The sequence below is a fragment of the Melanostigma gelatinosum genome (genome assembly GCF_949748355.1).
Source record: "Melanostigma gelatinosum genome assembly, chromosome: 2".
Classification (NCBI taxonomy): Eukaryota; Metazoa; Chordata; class Actinopteri; order Perciformes; family Zoarcidae; genus Melanostigma; species Melanostigma gelatinosum.
Genome location: NC_136635.1, coordinates 28,187,526 through 28,207,523, shown reverse-complemented (window position 1 = coordinate 28,207,523; position 19,998 = coordinate 28,187,526). Strand labels below are relative to the sequence as shown.

At 42.5% G+C, this 19,998-nt stretch overlaps 1 protein-coding gene across 4 annotated transcripts in view; it reads left to right on the top strand.

Moving 5' to 3' along the window:
* Positions 1–444: 444 nt before the first annotated feature.
* Positions 445–19,998, top strand: part of uacab (uveal autoantigen with coiled-coil domains and ankyrin repeats b) — a 36,445-nt gene continuing 16,891 nt past the window's right edge. For 3 of the 4 annotated variants that reach the window (XM_079289004.1, XM_079289005.1, XM_079289002.1), the window contains exons 1-3: positions 445–592; positions 15,166–15,296; positions 18,921–19,009. In XM_079289004.1, the coding sequence (XP_079145130.1) occupies positions 545–592; positions 15,166–15,296; positions 18,921–19,009 (268 nt within the window). In that variant the 5' untranslated portion in view covers positions 445–544. Of the gene's footprint in view, positions 593–13,768; positions 14,487–15,165; positions 15,297–18,920; positions 19,010–19,998 lie in introns of those variants that run through there. The other variant, XM_079289003.1, reaches the window with a different exon arrangement.

The window sequence follows — 19,998 nt, the reverse complement described above, 5'->3', positions numbered from 1 at the left end:
GAGCTCGATCACCTGTGACACAACAGACAGGTAGCTCGGTGACAGACAGGTAGATCGGTTTATTAAGATCATTTTAATAGCAGGTGAAATTTACACTGCAACGCTAAATAGTTTCCGCTGAGGTATTCCCTGTAAACAACAGATAATGACACCAGATCGTTCATAGATTCAAATATATTTTTTCAAGGTGTTTCGGTCCTCAGGTACGCATGACGTCATTCCAGGTTTTCCCTCCCCTGGCCCAGGATGTCTCACACTTCTCCCAACTGACACTTTAGAAGGAAGTCCCGCCCCTTTCCAGGTCACCGATTGGATGAAAAGTAACACAACGCGCGTGTGCTTCAGTTTGATTGGCTCCCGCTGGTTGTCAATTCAAAAAGGGCGAGTAGAATCTGCGGTCAGGCGTCAGGTGAAACTCGCTCTGTGAGGGGAAAAGACATAAAAAACGTACTTCGTCTGAACTTTCTGGGAAGTATTTTTTATGCTATTTATGAACTTATTAACCAAAGGAAACTTTTAATACTGCAGACCAACACGCCACAAGATGAAGAGCCTCAAGTATCGACTGAAAAAGCACGAAGTTACCATCACAGTAAGTTGTCTTTTTCTGAATCGAATAACTCACGTTTTGCAAAACATTCCCGGACTCTTACTATTGAATCAAGTACGTGTTTATCAACGATTGCGTTGTGCTTTAACCGGTTTCAACACCGGGTGGGGTTTATTGTTTGTGAACCTGACCTCTTGTCCCCAACAACTACGTTAACCGCGGTCATCTTCCCACGGAAATAAAACACGCCGCCAGTAACTTTACGCACCTGCGACCTTACGCGCGAGTGGTGGATGTGGCCTCTGACACAGTTGTATTACTCTGCATCCATTCGGGTTCAGGTTTGTTCATGATCTGGCCTAAATCAGGAGTCGCTGACGGTGTTGTTGTTGTTGTTCACAAAAGATCATTAAATCAGTGCAGCAAAGCGCCTCCTCGCCTGGTTGTTATCACTGCGAACGCACACAAATAACCCCGCTGTAGTCCCCTGGAAGCTGAGGTTTGACATTTGGGTTGTTCTTGAACGCAGCAGCTCACCAACAGATGTCAGATGCTTGTGAAGTTTTATGAGGGATGTCTGTTGTCAGCTTATTCGGTAAACCTGGTTTAAAAACGAATGCATCCTAATACAACAGTAGTGGACGAAGTGCTCCCATATTTCACTTGAGCACGAGTAGTAATACCACAGTGTGGAAAAACTGTAGTTAGGCAATCAAAAGTTACTGAAAGTAAAGTACTTATTATGCACAACAGCCCATTCATGAATAGATTAATGTAATTTTAATGTTGCAGTTTGTAAATGTGGGACTGATTTGAATGACTTTATATATACAGCTGTGGAGCTTAATCCATAATTGTACATCATTAAAACTACAATTCATTGCCTCTGAAATGTAGTGCGTATAAAGTAAAATGAAAATACTGAAGTTTTGTACAAGTACCTCAAAATTGCTCTAGTACAGTACAGTACAATTATGTAATTACTTTCCAACACTGCTAATACAGTAGTTCTGCAGTAAATAACGGATAGAAAGTTCGGTTTATGTTGAAACTGTTTTAGAAAAGGTGTTGAACCAGCTTTGTGATCACCTAATAAACTGACAACTGAGTGTATATCCTTTTGTATAAAGAAATGCAGTTATCCTGGCACAAAATACAGAAAACTTAAAATATTTCATCTAACCCTAGTATTTGTGTAGAATGTGTTGTGGGCAGCCATCACGTCTCCGTGGATACACCATAAGTCCCCTCAGGAATGTTGCAGTGATTTTGTTGCCAGGATAAGCCTGCGTGTGTTACAGACCGGAGTATTGGATGAACAACACTGTGTCGTGAATATCTATCAGGTCTATGCTTCTCAGCTAGAGTGACTACACAATCGGCCATCATTTTGTATTCGTCCTTCACTGTCCAGCAGCAGCCTGTATGAACTCAGTCATTACAATTGTGCACAGTTCAACATGCTGTGGGTGTTTGGCACTGCACTCTGTCTTTCAGCTCCGAGCAATTACCATGAGAAAGGCACAAAGCCAGAGGAGCTGTGTGTGGTAAACTGTCTTTTTAAAAGGGAGAGAATAAAAGCCCTTCGGCAACAAAATGGTATTGTATCCACGTTGACGGTTGTCTCCCTCCGGCCGTCCGAGGCAGCCATTTAAAATATTCAAGCCCTCAGCATTTTCTGTCCTGTTTTGTTTCAAAGCTACCTCGGGAACAGCTTACGGTAAGCCGTGTTGAGGAAACACCCGTGACATTTACGCAGGTCTGTCTGAGTGATGATTCTATAACATTCCCATTGCAGTCCTCTGCAGGCAGATATATCAAAGGAAGAACTTAAAGCTACTTCAAGGAGCCTTCATTTTGTGTTGGTTTTGGCGGTCCCTGTGGATGAAAGTGGTAGTGTTTCCGATAGTGGTATAACGGACCACTGTTGATCCGTACAGATTTCCTCATTGCTACACAATGTGCAGGAGGTGAACTCACTCACAACTTCCTGGTGGGGTGACTAATAGTTAAGAAAAATGGATCTGTGTTTTCCGAGAAGGAGAGGCATGGGGGGATCCAAAGGAAACGTGTTTTTAGTATTTGAACACGCTGTAACTGAATTCCAGCCTCGTCCACTCCTTGTATTATCTTTTCTATTGTCTCCTCAAGTTATCATATGTGGATTCACTTTGATGTTCTTAAACAAAGAAACCCTGGACTGCCTAACAATAGGAGCCACAAACTGCCTCTTCGGACTTGACATTTTCCTCTTTATTGAATTCTGTCATTATTCATTAATCTGCTTTACCTATCAAATATTGACAAGAACTTATTTCAGCCAAGGAATGCAAACTAAATCATTTTAAGGTGGCTGAAAAACAAACTCTGACCAGGATAGAAAATGCCAAGACATTTCCTCAATACCCGCTGCAGATTAAAGGCAGGCTAAGGTCTGTAGTTCTGGCTCAAGTTCCGAGGCAGGGCTTCAGTTTCAGTCGTTCTCTTCTGTAGAAAACAGTTCTTTTGTTGAGTAGAAAACAGTTTTTCTTGAATCCTAAAAGGCTTCTCATGACGAGCATTGTCACGGAGGCTTATAATTACCATTTGTTCTCAATGGAAAGAAAACAAGGATTCATGATGTTTGACAGAGACTTTAGACTTTAAGTAATTATCAGTGAATCTGTCATTAAATCTGTTTATTTTCTAGATGAATAAGTTAATTGTTATATAGTGTAGATCCCAGTTTCCCACAGCAAGATGACTCCCTCAAATCTCTTGTTCTGTTCGACCAGCACTTCAGAACCCAAAGATATACAGTTTACAAAACAGAGAAAAGCAGCAATTTGAACCAGATATTTATTACATGTTTTCCTTTTAGAAATGTCTCACAAAGATTCATTGATTATTAAAATAGACGCTGGTGTATTTGAACGTATTGATTACCCTTTGCAGCTTTAAGTAAAAGAAGATTCCTTATTTATTCTCCATTTAGTCCATTAAATGGACTGAAACATTCATATTTAACCAGCATTAGTTTTTGATAGATTTTGGCAATAACGTATAAATTATATGATCAGACTATTGACACGCAGATCCCCTGTCAAAATAAAAGCAAACAAAAATGTCTAAATAAGGCTGACCTCAGCAAGATTAAGATCAAATGTCTGAATGTGGTTGCACGAACGTTCTGCGAACACCTCCGCTGGCCACAAACACAGACTGTCTCAAGCAACATGTTGGTTGAAAATGTTTCAGCTTCAGGATCTGCTGAAACAGGAGCAGACAGGAGAGCTCCTGGGGGAGAATACGGAACTGGATTTCTTGGTTAGTTTAGAGATTGTAGTCTGAGCTGTCGCACAGCTTGCTGTCACAGCGAACATCTGCTGTCACAGCGAACATCTGTTCGGTAAATTGCGGAACAATATTTGAAGGAGATTAAAATCAGACTGGTTCACACAGTGAAGGAGAGAGACGCTCTATCTTTTATCGACTCTGCAGCCCTGACCTGAACTGAGGTCTTTCTGCTCCTCTATGGGAGCCTCGTGTTGGGTCATTTCAGAATGTTTTTCTCAAGATCTCAATTCTTTAGTTGCATTTTGCTGGCTGGAGCACGGAGAGAAAGATCTGTCATGTTCAGCATTGATTCTCTATGCAGTATTGATTTAGTATATATATATATATATATATATATATATATATATATGAAAGATTTATACTAGGCTATGTCCAAGGTAGCAAACATGTCATCAAATGTTTGTTTTGTGCGTTTAACAGTCCCAAACTCAAAGATAATAACTTTAAAATGTCATGAGAAATAGAAAAGCAGCAAATCCTCACATTTGAGAAGCGGCAGCTCAAAAGGCTGGAACTCCTGCTTAAAAATGACTCAATTGATGACTGAAACATTGGCCGATCATGTTTTCTGTTAATTGACTGATACAATGAATCGACTCTAATCCTCACAGGAAATAATGTTTCGTGTTTTCAATGCAAGTTGGACTAATTACCCTAAACACTGGAACATGAATGGTGCTGTCCATCAAGAAACTGATGAAATCATCTTAATCAGAATAATTTGTCTGTTTTTGCCATAATCACATTACTACGCGTTTGAAAACGTAGTCGGTGATCAGAGATCTTTATCGTCAAGACGTCAACCGACATGAATGAGGTTTTTTTGCTCCACAGGGAGTGCGACACACACTCAAACATGTCTTTGATGATTAACTCAAACGCCAGCGGTTCATACGGTGTGTGGCACTGAACGGCTTTCATTTTAGCCCAATAACCGTTTCCATCACATCCCCAACATTTATCCAAACACCAAACCACCACGACCCAAAGTATCAGAGCTCTGGAAGGATATCGTAGGCCTGATATTGTTGGATGATCACAGTAAGTTAAACGTACTTACTGAAATCAGTTTTTACAGAACAATGTTGTTGCTTTTAACAAGTGCCATGACTTGCATCAACTCTTTCAGTTTGTTCAAACGCGTAGTAATGTGATTATGGCAAAAACAGACACAACTTATTCTGATCCTCTCAGCAAGGCGACGCGTTTGTTGTCGTGCTGCACCAACGTCTGTGATGCAGAGACAGAGATTCAGTGTTTTTAAATTGAGAATTGCGCTTCATTTCAATCATGGACATTGTAACGTGTCTTATCAATATCCCGCCGATGTCAACCCTAGCGGTGGATGTTTTCCGCTACATGTAAGACGGCTTTTCACATCATCAGAGAAATGACATCTGAACAAGAAGCAGAAGCAGTATTCTCAAAAATTGCAGTGTTCTAGAAAGATGAGAAGCTCGTTGATTTATAATAATAACAACCGTTCTACGCTGGTGAGGGAACTCGCGGTCCCCTGAACCCCTGAGGAATCTTTCACAAGCCGCTGAGCAGCGTATAAAGCCCTGAGTACCTCCTTAACATGATCAAGTTTAGGCTCCAACTTGGTAGAAAACACCCAGCAGGCGTTCTTACCCCTCTGCTGGTGGGGGTGAGAAGGTCTTGGATTTGGAAAGAAAAAACAAAATCCTCTTTTCCTCCCTCATTTTCAAAGCACGTGTGTTGCTTTGCTTTTTGGGCTTGAGTTGGTAAAGAATGAACGTTTCATTGGAGTTAATCCTCGGTCACATGACGAGGCTTTTCAAATCTTCCTCTGACGGCTTCCTGTCAGACTAAATTGCTGGTCTGCTTTGTGTAGGTTGAACATTGAAGATGTTCAAGCTACACAATGAAGCAAAAGACTGCTGTCACACATGACTACAAGGGATCACACTTTACCCAACTCTGTCATTCAAAAACATTTTCCGATTCATCCACACCAGTGAACTGTTTAGTCATATAGTTGCTCCTTTTCTAACTTCAATGTGTTTTATCTTGTGTGTGAAATAGACATTTTTCCAGATGGTAGCACAAGAGGAAATTTTATGGAGTGTTTAAATTGAAAATGGTTCATCCTCTGGGGAGCATGACTGTGCTCAGTGAAGCCTGTTTTACTCTTGACCGAGCGCTAAATGGATCAGGCCGTTCTTTGATTTACTTTGTGACGTGCGGAGGTTCACCGTGAGACTATTCCGCGCTGTCCCTGTATTTAAGATGTTCCCTTCACGCTGATAAATGAAGCAGAATGGTTGCGGTGGAAATGGCTTTGCTAGATGTGCGTTACTGAAAAAGAGAAGCTGACGAAGCCTCTTTTCTTCCCAAATTGCTCGTTTTAGTCACTTTGATAGGGAGCCTACAGAACCCACTCCTCAGTATAAATAGAGTTTTAATATCATGGCAATCTGCCCGTAACAGTCAATTTTGATTGTTTTGGGAAATTCTGGCCAGATGAAGGGGTCAAAGAACACCTATATCACATTTCACAGCAGTCTATCGTACTAGTCGATATCTTTTGAGGACCAAATTGAAATCTCTTTCTAAAAAATGTTCTTCCTTAATATCTATCTGTTCACACGGCCATTTTAGTTATATTCACTGTCGGAGGCCAACTCTCAGACAGGATCAGCTGAAGTTTGTTTTAGGCTGGACATTGTGTTGGCTGTAGAGGAGGTGGTAGCGTGACAGTCTGTGTTTTTAGGATTAAAGTCTGGCTCCATGGGGGCAGCCATGAGGTCATCTCCGCAGCGTTACCCGCCTGTGTTCCCAGGCAGAGAGCTCACTCTGTGACAGACCCCAAGTGTGTGTGTGTGTGTGTGTGTGTGTGTGTGTGGCGGCGGCAAGGCATGTCGGTGTGTGTTTGCATCTTGTGTTTGTCATGTGTGATTACAGGGGGGACCATGCAGTTGGGTCACTGTATATGTGTAGTTTAAACTGTGTAGGGTTAGTGATGGAGAGATTACCAATGATGAGGGAGGTTGTCAGGTGAGAGTGGGCTGAGCTGACTTTGGGTGGGCTGCAGCTGATATCAGCCAACACACACACATGTATACGTATGTACAGTCAGGCATGCTGAGCAACAGGAGCACAAAGATTCTGCTGATGAGGGACTAACTGCTGTGAAAAGGCTCAGACTGTAATCCTCATCAAGCTGTGCTCCGTGTGTGGTTGTATTCTTCCGTCTCTCTGCAGATGAGGCAAGTGCCCGGCTTTGTCAGGAAGTTGAAGTCAGTAAAACCTACAAAAGGTCCCAGTGCCCCCAGCATGCTGGTGGAGCCACATGGTGCCTTCTTTTTGTTTTTAACTCCACCGCTGGCTTCTGCTGTCCACTGAGTTTTGCAGAGAAACGCAACGTGCAGCAGAGTTGACTGATAATGAAGAGGGTGATGTGACTTCTAAAGGTCAACATGTATTGGAGACATTTTGTGATGTGGAAGCAGACGATAACAGGGAGACCTGCCTGGTCACAGGAAAGACTTATCGCAGGGACGAGTCACTACCTGCTCTGTATCTACCCGATTGTTATCTGTCGCCACGGGAGTCACGGTGTTGTTTTCAGGAATTTAACACAGCCGCTCAAATGATTATTTTTACGTAAATGTAGTTCTCTACATATAGGATTTGGCAGATGTGATCTTATGGACGATGTTTACCGATGCAGTGTGTTGCATCACTAAAGGCATACTGAATTCTCACCACATAAGCAATGAAAGTAACTTTCAGATGTTGAGCAACCATTGTTTTAACACATTCCATAAGACTAAGGGGAAATGGATGTTTTTAGGACATGTTTTTGCGAGGCCCAGTCCATTTGACCAACCCTCCAGTAACATTCCTTGTGTGAGGGTGTGTGATGACTTGCAAGTGCCGGCCAAACAAGCATCATCACCTCTCTTTGTGCCCAAGAACCAACATGCCCAGAGAGCTCCTCGGTTAACCAAATATGGCCGTGTAAGACAAAAGACTCTTGTGGTATTTTCCCTCATGTTGCGTCGTCACTTTTCTTGATATGACGACAGCCTTCATTCCTTGCAATACTCCCTCCAGCCACACTAACATCGGAGTACCACTGTCACATGTGTAAACACAGGCGGTAGACACACACATTTCTTTGTCTGCGTCTCTTATACCATAGTGTGTATTCTCCTACCGTCTGTAATGGCACTGAAAATGCTCATTTTAGTGGTGTTGGGGGAAAAAAAAAATATATATATATATATATATAGCAGCTCTTTTATAAAATCACCTTGTGATTTGCTGTAGTATTTCTACATTAGTGATCTAAATGGCTCCTCACTTTGGCTCTTCTTTCTGCCCTGTTCTCTTCTTGTATCTCTACTTCGTCCGACCAGCTGGAATAATATCAGCCGCACCAGCAGCCAAAGCCCACAGCCCTGCTGTTTTTAATTCTCCTGCCGCGAGACATTGTTGTTTCAATGATGGCTTTTTAAATGAGTCAGCTGAGCTGCCGACATTTTACAGGAAATTGATATTTTAACCTCATACAGAACAGGTACAGATCTGGTGCCTTCAAAATGATGTTTTCTCTAAATTGTTTTGGAATTATTTGTTTCTTTAAAAAATGCTTCCAATGCTAATGTCGGTGTGTTCAGTGTGTTAACATGCTGATGTTAAGCCAGTCTAATGTTCACCATCTTAGTTTCATCTAACATCTGTTTATTTGTTTTTGTTTTATTTCCTGTATGTTTACTGTTCATTTTATTGGTTATTATTCTTAGTTTTTCTTATTTGTAATGTTACATCAAAATAAATGTATCTAATTATTTTTAGAAACTTAACACTGTTCTTCAATAAGCTTTAAAGGTCTGAAAAACACATTTGTGGTCTAGTACAGTCAGATGAAGGCAGTAGAGATGAGAAAGCATTACCTCAAGAGGGGTTTTGTCCAGATTCAATCATAGACTTTTCAGATATCAACTGATAATGAAATAGTTTGAGATATCTCACATCAATACCACCATTTTCTATCTAGACCTGTCTTTCAGAAACTATATTATGGCCTTCTTGTTTTTCATGATCTTTCCTGGGGAGTTGGCCGGGGCAAAGTTCACCGGATTTGGGCAACTGGGAAGCTGATCTCCTGCCCTGGCAGCGGGTGTCGGAAGTAGAAGAAAATAGCGAGAAGGGCTTTTCCCTCTGGGTCATAAGTCATCTAAAATGGTGTGACCCAGCAGCTGGACCAGCTATTCTCCATTTTTAATCTCTGGGCCACACAAGTGAAGATCTCTTAAGGCGGTCGCCAGAAAACTCCCAGTAATCCACTTCACACATGAGTTTTATTGTGTTTTCAACAGGCTCGGGCTTAACTCAAGTATCACAAAACAGACCTATGGTATCAGTTTTTATCAGTTTTTGAGGGCAGCCTGCTCTTTCTCTATTTCCTTAGAATCGTACATTCCTTTACTGTGAGAAGTTTCCAATGCCTTCGAAATCTCTATTCTCTAAATGGCACAGGCCGGCAAATTTCTACCATTCTTATTATGCGACGGCATGAAACAATTGGTCACACTGGCGATGATTGAGATTATTCACAGTACAGAGAGTCCATTCTGGTGTAAACAGTGAATGTGTGCTCTATATATGTACTTGCAATACAATAAATGTGCATTTATTCAGATTAATTGTAAGACATGAAAAAGTCCCAGGCTTTTAATGCTCTTCACAGGCACTTGTCAATAATGTTGCCATATTAGGGTACCGGTAGTTTTTATTTTTCTTTGAGACAAAACTCTGTCCGTCTGTCTCATCACCCCAAAACACACGTGAGCTTTCTCGTCAACAAAGCCAACGTGCCCCATGTGCGTCCTCACGCCCCTCCCTGTCAGACACGAGAGGCTCCCTTCATCACGTTGTCATATTGCTTAATACTAATTATGCAATACAAGTTTTATTTGAAGCCGTCGGCAGAGGTTGCTGTTGCAGGCTACTCTTTAATTTGCCAGAACTTGTCATGATGACAAATGCCGGTTCAGCTGGTTTCCATGAAAACAAAACGTTTGAAGCTCAGACACCTGGCCAGACCAGAAAAACATAGATCCACCCAACTCTATTCATAAGAAAGATGAGCTTCAAACCCGCTTGACAGCATGTAGCGGTTTCACTACTGAAGTATGGCCAATGCAGAGAGACAAAGGATTATCTTGTCGAGAAAGCATCAACGCAGAAGATGACCATTGGTCACCTTCTCCTCTGTGTCTAGGATACAAATAGACTTTAGTGAATTCGACCTGTTGTCTTTCTGTACACCACCAGAGGGCGTGTCTGTCTGTCTGTCCTGCTGCATCCAGTCCATACTCTGCCCAGCAAGAGTGGTCCTGTGTTTAGCAGCTACGCAGATATGCAGCGAGTGCCTCGTGTACATACCAAAAACAGAGCGCCTCTTTCCCCTCGACACCTGGCCTGAACCATCAGCAGGGACGTGGCCCGATCCAAGAGGGCCTTTCACTCCGAAGCATCAATTTACATGTCCCATCATTTTTACAGATCGACTGCAAGCATGCTTGTCACTTTCTCACCCCTCCACTTGTTCATTTACACATTTGTTGACCTCACATGTTCTCTTTCTCTCTCTCCTCCGCCACCCTTTCAGTCTCTGCCCCTGTGGTTGTTGTACTCACACTCTACGTGTCCATTCACACTTCATGCACACATCGAAGAGAAAACATCGACTTTCAGATGTTCCCCTGAAAAATAAATATGATTTTTCAAGGTAATTTGCACCAATAGATCAGCTTGTCACTGAGATATTCGCACAGCATGTAGCTATTTTAATGTCACAAACCGGTCTCTCTGGGGATAAATGGTAAAAAATACAAACGCATGATTGATATCATGTTTGGGCAACTTCATAAGCTAGAAGTACTGTAAAGATTTTATGCTTGGTATTGAAAAGTGATATGGGTCGTCAGACAGTACATCATAAGTTAACGTAGTTATTCAGTGAAACTGTTAATTATGGTGAAGACCTTCATGCTCTACTGAGGATAAAACTAGCGCCACCATCAGGTTAAAACTTTCATTTGTCCAATATATATATATATTTTTTTTATTTTATTTTTTTTTTTATGACAAAATACCTGCAAAGCTAGTGTCATTCCCATCAGATTCAGCTGTACTTCTATGGTGACTGTACTTGTATAGCGCTTATAACATTTTAACACACTTAAGTAAGTTGGTGAACATGGAAAAAAACATCATGTCAGCATGCTGTGGCTGCAATTTGAATTTGAGATTTGCACATTAGCTTCAGATTTTTTTAAATTAATTTTTGTTCCAATGAGCAGGACTTGTGATCGGTATGAACAGAAGGAGTGAGTTCAGTAATCAACAACATCACCTGTCCTCCAGGCAACTTAGGTTTCATCCCTAATATAAAATACTAACAGCTAAGAAAGTAAGTACTGCGAAAGGTCTGTACTACCAGATAGCTATCCACTTCGCCCGTAAAATGTCAAAAGGTTTACATTTCATGATTTAACGTCTCTTCACAGATGTCTACCGCGATCACCGTCATCCCCATAATCAGAATGCTATAAAACCACTCGAGTAACTGCAGTTTGGCATCTGACACCACTATCACTTGACATATTGGCAGACAGCTTTATGTTTTGGTCTTGGCCTCGGTCTGTTATCAGATGACCGGTGAGATATTTCCTGCTGGTGATTTCATTTGTGAGGACATTAGAGACCCATTAGTCTGGCCGGGGGGCTGAGAGAGGCAGGAAACTGAGGTGTTGGAAAGAATTACAGTCTGTAGACAGTGATGGAAACCGTGAGCTGAAGATGACCGGCCTCAAACTGACACCCAGCATAATCTGTGTGGACAGGTAGAAGCCTGCACTGGCTCAGCCACTGTGTTGTCCTCCGGGTCACTGTGTTTAAATAGAAACTTTAGGTAATGCGTTTGTTTTAGTCGCACGCAACGAGGGTTGAATATCGTTTCAGCACCAACGTCGCAGTTAACGATGCAATGCAATCGGGGGACACACTTAATTATGATGTTGATCATTTGAAACGTTGTGCTTTTCCTGCTAAACATCTATCATGTGAGCGTTGCCCTTGTGACCATGTTAGCATGCAGACGTTGGTATTTAGTTTAAAGCACAGCCTCACAGAGCCGCTATAACTACTGTCGCCGTTTAGTCTCTTCTATGTCCTTCTGCTCTCCTCCAAAAGAATCCTGATTCTGTGTGGAATCAGATTCATGAGGAATCACGATCATTGTGTGTCGTTTGTTCAGTGCACGATCAAATGAAAACATGCTAAAAAAACGTCTCATGTAGTTATTTCGGTCAAACTTTTGAATGAATTAAATGACAAGAGAAAAAAATGGCGATGAAGGCAAATGCTACGTCTGGTGAAATATTTTGGTTTTAGTAAACATGACTTGGAGCAAAAATGGGTCGATATTTTTTTTCTTCACATGTAAAGCTACAACAATAGAAATTTGTAAATATTTGGTGTCATTTAAAGCTTAAAACGAATCTCTAGAAACTAAAATGAAACGTATTTTATCCCTCAGATCAAATGTCGTTGAGCTCAGTCATTTAAAAATAAACGTTACACGTATTCATATGCTTGCAATTCGTTGCCACCATTCCAACGTTTGAAAGTAAAGCAGGGACATCACGTTGACATCATATTCACGACATAATATGAAACGAGATATCGGCATGTGTTCTCGTCATCATCTTCCCAGGTCTTCAAGGCTGCAGTCAAGTGACTCAAGTTGAGATCATTGAACTGCTCCGAGTAAAAACAAAAGTGGGCGACATAGTCCGTAAAACTCCCAAATAGTTTACACCAAATATTTTAAGAAGGCACCAATAGTCAAAATCACTTTAAAACATCAAGCCATGCTTTAAAGCCTATCATGATATTTCATTTTCTAAGTGAGTGAGTGACTACTGGAGTGGCACATTTTACTTTAACAGCCCTATCATGAACTTGTACAGAACAGATTCCCAAACACACACACACACACACCAGCACGCCCATGTACGAGATTTACGTGACCAGTATGCTGCGTGACTGGGTGCCATTTTGGCGCCTTTGTCTCTATGCTGGGCTGAGCAGCTTTCGTAAGTTGACACCTACTTCTTCATATGACATGTCATGCGGAGGAGGTCTTTTTGCATGTTTATGGATATCGCTGCCGCTCTGTTAACGCCAGTCTGGCAGCGGACAGTAACACGAGGCCACAAGGAGCTGATGCGGTGTATAAATTAAACGGGCCCTTGGGTTGCTGTCTCTGTACCCCTAATAAAAGGGAAGCTTGTGCTTTTGCAGTGTTTTAGGGTAAGTAAACAGGCAGTGTAGTTGTAGTTTTTGGTGGGCAGTTAGTTGTAAAAAGGCTGACATCTAACCTTGCTACTGTGCAGCTCGGCTCAGAGGACTTTGGAGCCACACCACCCGCTTTAGATGGATGGGTTAACGGCAGCTCTTGGGCCAGTAGTGTCCTGTGGGGGTCAGTGCCGAGACCACTTCAAATGTGCAAACCATAATCCCCCCCTGACATTAATATTTTCAGATGGAGCCAAGCAGGGAGCATGGTGGGGGGTGGCGATGTAAGCAAGGTCTTTTTGGCTGGCCTTGTTTCATGCTGGCAGTGGTGATAGACACTAAAGCCATTACTCACAGTGCAGGCATGTCCAGAATGTATTCTTAGCCCCTGTCTTCCTATCAGTCACTACAGAAAGGTTGGAGGGTCAAAAAATAAAGAGGTAACCAGTCTACAGCGCTGTCTGCACCGCCGCTGTTTACCAGGGAGGGGGTGATATTTTAAACCTGGGAGCGCTCACATATTTACCCCGCTGAGCCTGACCGACTTGCCATTTGGTGGGTTGAAGACGCTGGAGACCACTGATAGAGGAGAGAAGAGGCGAAGCGAGAAGCCCCTCAGTTACAACTTGTTCAGCAAGTACCTTGCAGCTTTTTTTTTTACACAGAAAACAATCCGAAGAGGAAGAGTATCAAAACAGAAGGAGACTGAGCTGAACAGAAGGTTGGAGGATAAAGGCGAGAATAGAGGGGGAGGCGAGCGGGAGCCAGGCTGAGCTGACTTTCCCCCCAGAGGAGGAGTTGCAGTTGCCGGCCAGGGCAGGTCCCAGGGCTGGCAGGGCTGGTCCTACTGCTTCTCCACCTCCATTCCTTCCTCCTCTTACTCCTCCTTCTCCTCCCTTTAACAATCAACTAAACTGCTGCGCAGTGATGAACTTCCAGCCAGAGCCTGTGAGCAACACAGGAATGCTCAGAAAATCCTCCCAAATAAATTCCTCCGCCTCAAGTCAGGGAAACTCGAGAGGTTGAGCCTTCCTTAAGAGGACCTCCACTACCGTATAGACTGTCACCCTTCTGTCTTTTTCGTTGTTGTTGTTTCACTCACTGGTTGAGTGCAAACTGAGGGGGTTTTTTGTGTACACTTTTTTTCTCTCCGTTTTTGCTTTTGTAAAGCGGAACCCTGGCAACCTTTTCAATAGCACGGTGCAAGGACCAGCTCCACTCACCAAAGATGAGCCGCTGGCTGAAATGCACCTCCATGCACTTTGTAGGTATTCTTTGGTTTCAGTTTGTCACCACAATCTGTGTTTATGGTTTATGTTCTATGCTTTTGTCTACAAATTTAGTTACCTAAAAGTTCCTCTCGAGGCAAATTGGGAGAATTATCATCGGTGGGTCAGTTGAGTGGCTCATTGGTTGCTTCACAACTGCAGTATATTGTACACGATGTTGTCAAATGATGTATGTATGGTTTCATTATTTTCTTATTGTGGAGCTTCAGTGCATTGCTGCTGTGTCCATACACATTGCTTGTGTTTGATACTCGGTTGAGGTTATAATTTGTGTTCTCTGTTCATTTTCTACTCCCAGTATAAAACACTCCATTTGAAGTGTGCTTCCCAGAAGCCTGAAAAGCACTCTGTTCCCATGCTTTGTAGCTATCACTCATGAGGGGGTTGGGTTAGTGAAACAGCAGCACAGCACATTCTTGGCACATTCTGCTTTAACTTAAGTATATTATTGTACTACAAAAGGACAAACTACATTGCCAGTGTGTCATATGCATATGTCCCTGTTGCAATTATTTGTCAGCCAAAAGAACTGGAAACCACATTGCAGGCATTACACACTACTTTTAAACTACGGAGGTGTATGGTCAAATATTTGGTTTGTGAAATCCTGTCAAACGTCCTGCATGTCTGAAAGTTCACTGTCTTCACTGTCAGAACACAGACTGGAACAAGTATGACGATCGGCTGATGAAGGCCGTGGAACGGAACGAGGCGGACAAGGTGGCTGCCGTTCTCAGCAAGAAGGGCATCATCCCCACCAAGCTCGACGTGGAAGGACGCTCGGCGTAAGTAAACATAACCTCTGAACGTCTACAGACCTACACTCATCCATTGCAACTCTAAAAGTGCTGAGCATTACACATTTCAAACGTTGTGGTTCTCCCACCACACCTTCCCAACCTTGTTTCCCAGATAAAGCATCTATTGATAGGAATTTCTTCACAATTGGATGACTCTTGCTAAAAAATAATTTTACCTCTTGTCTCCCTGCACGACCCTAAAAACAACCCCCCCCCCCCTTCCAAAATTGCATTTGCAGTTGCATATTATCATTATGAGTCTATTTTTATATCCAGAAATGTCTCTTTTGGATCCATCTGACTCGAGGTCATTGTGTGGGAGTTGGTACAAGAAATGTGTGGCCACTGTAGGCCTGACCACATCTGTCTGGAGGCTGTTTCTGTGGTCCCCACAGGAAATGACTCTCTGTAAATTCAGCTCTGATCCACTGTGGTGCTTTTGCGACACAAAGTAATACATTTTGGCCCAGCTGCAGGCTATTATCAGGATCGGGAGGATTTTTTTCGGAACCTCAGGTTTTGGTTGTTTTTGTTTTGCAAAGAACTGGATTTACACCCTTCACAAGGGTCCATTAGAAAGATAGGACAGGAAGTAAATGGAAGGTGCAGGGAGAAAAGCAGATCAACCCGAACTGAAACATGTTCAAGGAATTGTTTTTGATGTTGCATGACCACAGATATTTCAGGTTTCACACACAGACGTTTTGTTTTGGTCCGTAATGGAAAACAATGGAAAACAATGCATTGAGCCGTTTAAAAAAGCAGGTACTTGGTTTTATTGCTAAATGTAACCGGATTCCAACCCCAGCATTTTGGGAGGCCCAGCGCCCTCAGTTTAATCCTAGATATATGAAGAAGTCTCTGGTTTCTGCCTCGTGCATCAGGTTTATTTTGATAAAGGCTTTGTTAAAGCATAAAACTATGGAGCCACAAAGCCCGGCAGCAAAGGTGCCGAGTATTTTCAGCAGTGTGTGAAATTCTCTCATGGCACCATTGCACAGACCAATGATTGTATACACGAGTGCATGTAAATAAGCATAATCACGCACACAACCTGATAAATGCCTGGTCTCATAATAAGGTGCTAGAATTTGTCCGAACTAAATCCAGTGACTGCAGAGGTTGTTGTTCACAAACACAGTCGCGCTCATCCTTTGGTGTTCCCCTGCAGGGCGGACACACCACAGCTAGTTAACCATAAAATCAGCACATTGAACATTTATAGAAACGGGTCACGCTTTTGCTCGTGTAGTCTACCCCGAACAAAAGTGAGCCACAATCTCAATTCAGCACGTCTACTTTTAGTTCAGTGGGCCACACACGGACTAACACGTGTCCGTGGCTTTCTGGCCTCTGCAAAAGCTAGCAGAGGAATTTCTGATGGCAGTGTCTTGTAGTCATGGACTCTGAGGGGAAACTAATTACAAAGCGTTAACCCCGATGTGTTTTCTTTAGAGCAGCATGTCCACTGTCCTGTCTCTTTCTGCAGGGATGAGGTTTGTTTTGAAGGCCAGCCTCAGAAGTTGGTATCGCCCTGGTTCCCTCGACACAAAGCCAATGCGATATTTCCTTTGGATTATTGCAGAAAATAAGATTTGTGGCAAACACAACTTTATGATACTTGCATGTTTTTTTTCAGCAAGATAATCTTCACACGAACGAACACCACTTTTATGATTTTTTTGAAGCAAGAAGGCAATCGGCAAAGTATAAAGCTAAAACCGTACTGTAGAATTTGATAAGTTCATTATGAGTGACCACTTTGATGATGCACATGGTGCGTCTAGCTTTGATATTATGAATGTTCTTCTCACTTAAATGCATCAGAAGATATGTAGACTTCTGAAAACAATGTGCAGCAATGATTGGGCAAGTGTGACAGAAATAATTGCGTAGAACGTGAAGCTGCAGCGGCCGCAGTATTTTGACTGCTGTTCCTTCAGAGACGCACATGATCATACGCTGTATATGGTTCAGCTACCAGCATATACTCTCTGGTTCATTCTTCCCCTGCCCGCTCGCTAAAAATAGCAACCGTATCCTGTAGACCGTCGACCTGAAAACCGCCCAAGGAGCAGGTGTGACGATGAAATGCCATGTGCTCTCTTAAAGACAGACCCATTGGTTATCTTTCACCATTTTACTGAGGTCTCCAGCTGGGTAAGCAGTCTAGATCTCCACAGTTCAACAGTCAATTCTTTGTGTTTGGTCTGTGTCCAACATTTAGCTGTTTTGTTGGTTTCTTAGTTTTTGTTAGCAGTCTAAACTGGGCCGATCACAACTATTTTAATGGATTTAAGTCTCCTCAAATCAAATCTCTGTCTTTAGTTTCTTGCATTTAGTCATTATATAGTTGCAAATACATGATTTTCAGTGTTAACCATCTTGGTAGCAGTTAGTGGCACTCACTGTCACACGACTTGTCATTCTTTCCTCATCACAAAGTCGAGAGGTAATCCACTACCCCCAGTTCAAGCTTGCAATTGCATATTCCTCCAGTTATCTTCTGGAGGACGCTGCGCCTCATGAACTTGGTCATTCAGAATGCTTCGATTCCCCTAACTTGGATAGGTCTGCCCTGCTCCCAGTCTGCTGTTTGCCAGGAGCCTCCACTGCTCCCCAGAGAACCCGCATCTCCAGGCCATCAACGCGGCTTTTAATACCCGCGGCAGTGTTGAGGTGACAGCCTAGCTGTCTCCTTGGCAGATACCTCAGGGTTAGTGTATAAACGGGCTCATGTGGCTTGAGGGGGTGACAGACTGAGATTGGTTTACACGCAAGTGCTCTGCAGACCTTCGTGGCTGGTGTCGGCAGTGCTGCTGCGGGTTTAATCGGAGAAGAAGGGGAACAGACATGTTTCCGGTCCGAAGTGATGATTAAAGACAAGTTGCCAATCAAGTTCAGTGGGAAACTGCTCAATTGAGTTGGCAGAAAACTTTGTGACAATCTCACAGGAATACAAATTTGACAGGACAATCACAATTCTTGTCCCTGTTGGCTTAAAAGTCTCTCTACTGCGGTTTCCAAGTTCTAGAAAATCATGGTTAAATAATATTTAGGTCAGTTGCGTGGCTCATAACTCACTATGCAAACTAGACGGTGAGCACAGAGGCATAACTCGAGTCATTGTGTAATTGTTCCTAAACATCAACATAATTATCCCTCAGTTAGAATCGTGTTCGAGGCGTTTCCTTTACAAAAAAGCATGTGGGACACAGAAAGCCCAAAGAGAAGCTGCAGTATTTCTGCAGCCTTTTGTGCAGGTGGTCTATATTGTTTTTTAAAGATTTGAATGCTCGTACATACACCAGTGAAGCTGCCACAGTGGGAAAACATTGTTTGTGTAGCTCTCGGTTGCTTTGGGGACATGACGGACCCTGATGTTTCTTGTTATTTGCCTCAAGAATGCTGATCTTGCTGATGGCGAGGAGCCAGGCGTCCGTTTGCGGCCCCTCTCTTGTCCTTAAGTTTCACCTTCACCCCCCTTCTCTTTACACCCTATCACTTTTTCACTTGCCCTTCTCTGCTCCGTGCTGGCTACTCTTTGACGTCTCCCGCCATCAGTTTTCCTCTCTCAATTCTTCCTCCATCTCTGTTCTTGTTTTGCAGGTTTCATTTGGCTGCAACGCGAGGACACCTAGAATGTCTCAATCTCATCCTGGGACACGGCGTTGATGTCACTGCGACTGATGCCACTGGTGAGTTCAGGTTGAATGAAAACAATATCCTGGAGCTGTAGTTATATACTTAGATGGGTTTCTATTATTTTGTCCACCCCATTTGTGTGAATGATAGTAGACCTAACACTAAAAAAACAGCTTGTTTACTTTAACAGAGAAGCAGTATTTCTTGGTCAGTGGTTCATTTCAACATGGACCACATTCAAGGTATTTGGAAAGAGTGCATTGCCTTTGCTGAAAATAAACCAGTCTGCACCTTCGGGAATGATAAATCTGCAGCGCGTAGTGTTGTTATGTGCGGCCGTTCACTGTGGTTACTTCATTAAATCTCCTGAGGACAGTATATCTATACAGACCTCTTGACATCAGACTGGTCGGTCACAGTATAAGTTACAACTCCATATTCTGCCTTTTATGAAGGAGGCGTCTATTTACAAGGGCTCATAGGAGCCTCTTTTCCTTTTCTGTTTTATCCTTGAAACACATTGGAGTACAACGCTGTTGTGTAACATTAAATACTAAACTATGTCACCATCTACAAGCTGAGCTAAATCTCTAAAATAACGTCAGTTCGTATCATTTAAACGGTTTCACCAAATTCATTTCTATATATATTTTTTAAATTATAATAACTGCCTTATAGCAAATCATATTCAGGGTTGATATATTGTAGGTTATCTTTAAGAATTGCATGACTAACTGATGAATGATATATTGGTCCAAGAAATGTAAATATGTCAATAAAAAGAAAGGTATTCAACATCCAAAATCAGCGAGCAAAGAAAAGATTACAAAGTAGCTTAAGAAGTTGGTTTTTTTTATACCAGCAAGTGTGCTTTCAACAAAGTAGACGGATCAATACCAAAGTAGACTATTTGACACTTATTCCACCCGTGGCTTACTGGGTAGAGAGGGTTGACCGCCAACCGAAAGGTCACCGGTTCGATCCTCTGCTGCACCGTGTCCTGTGTCCCTGAGCAAGACACTGAACCCCTAACTGCTCCCCG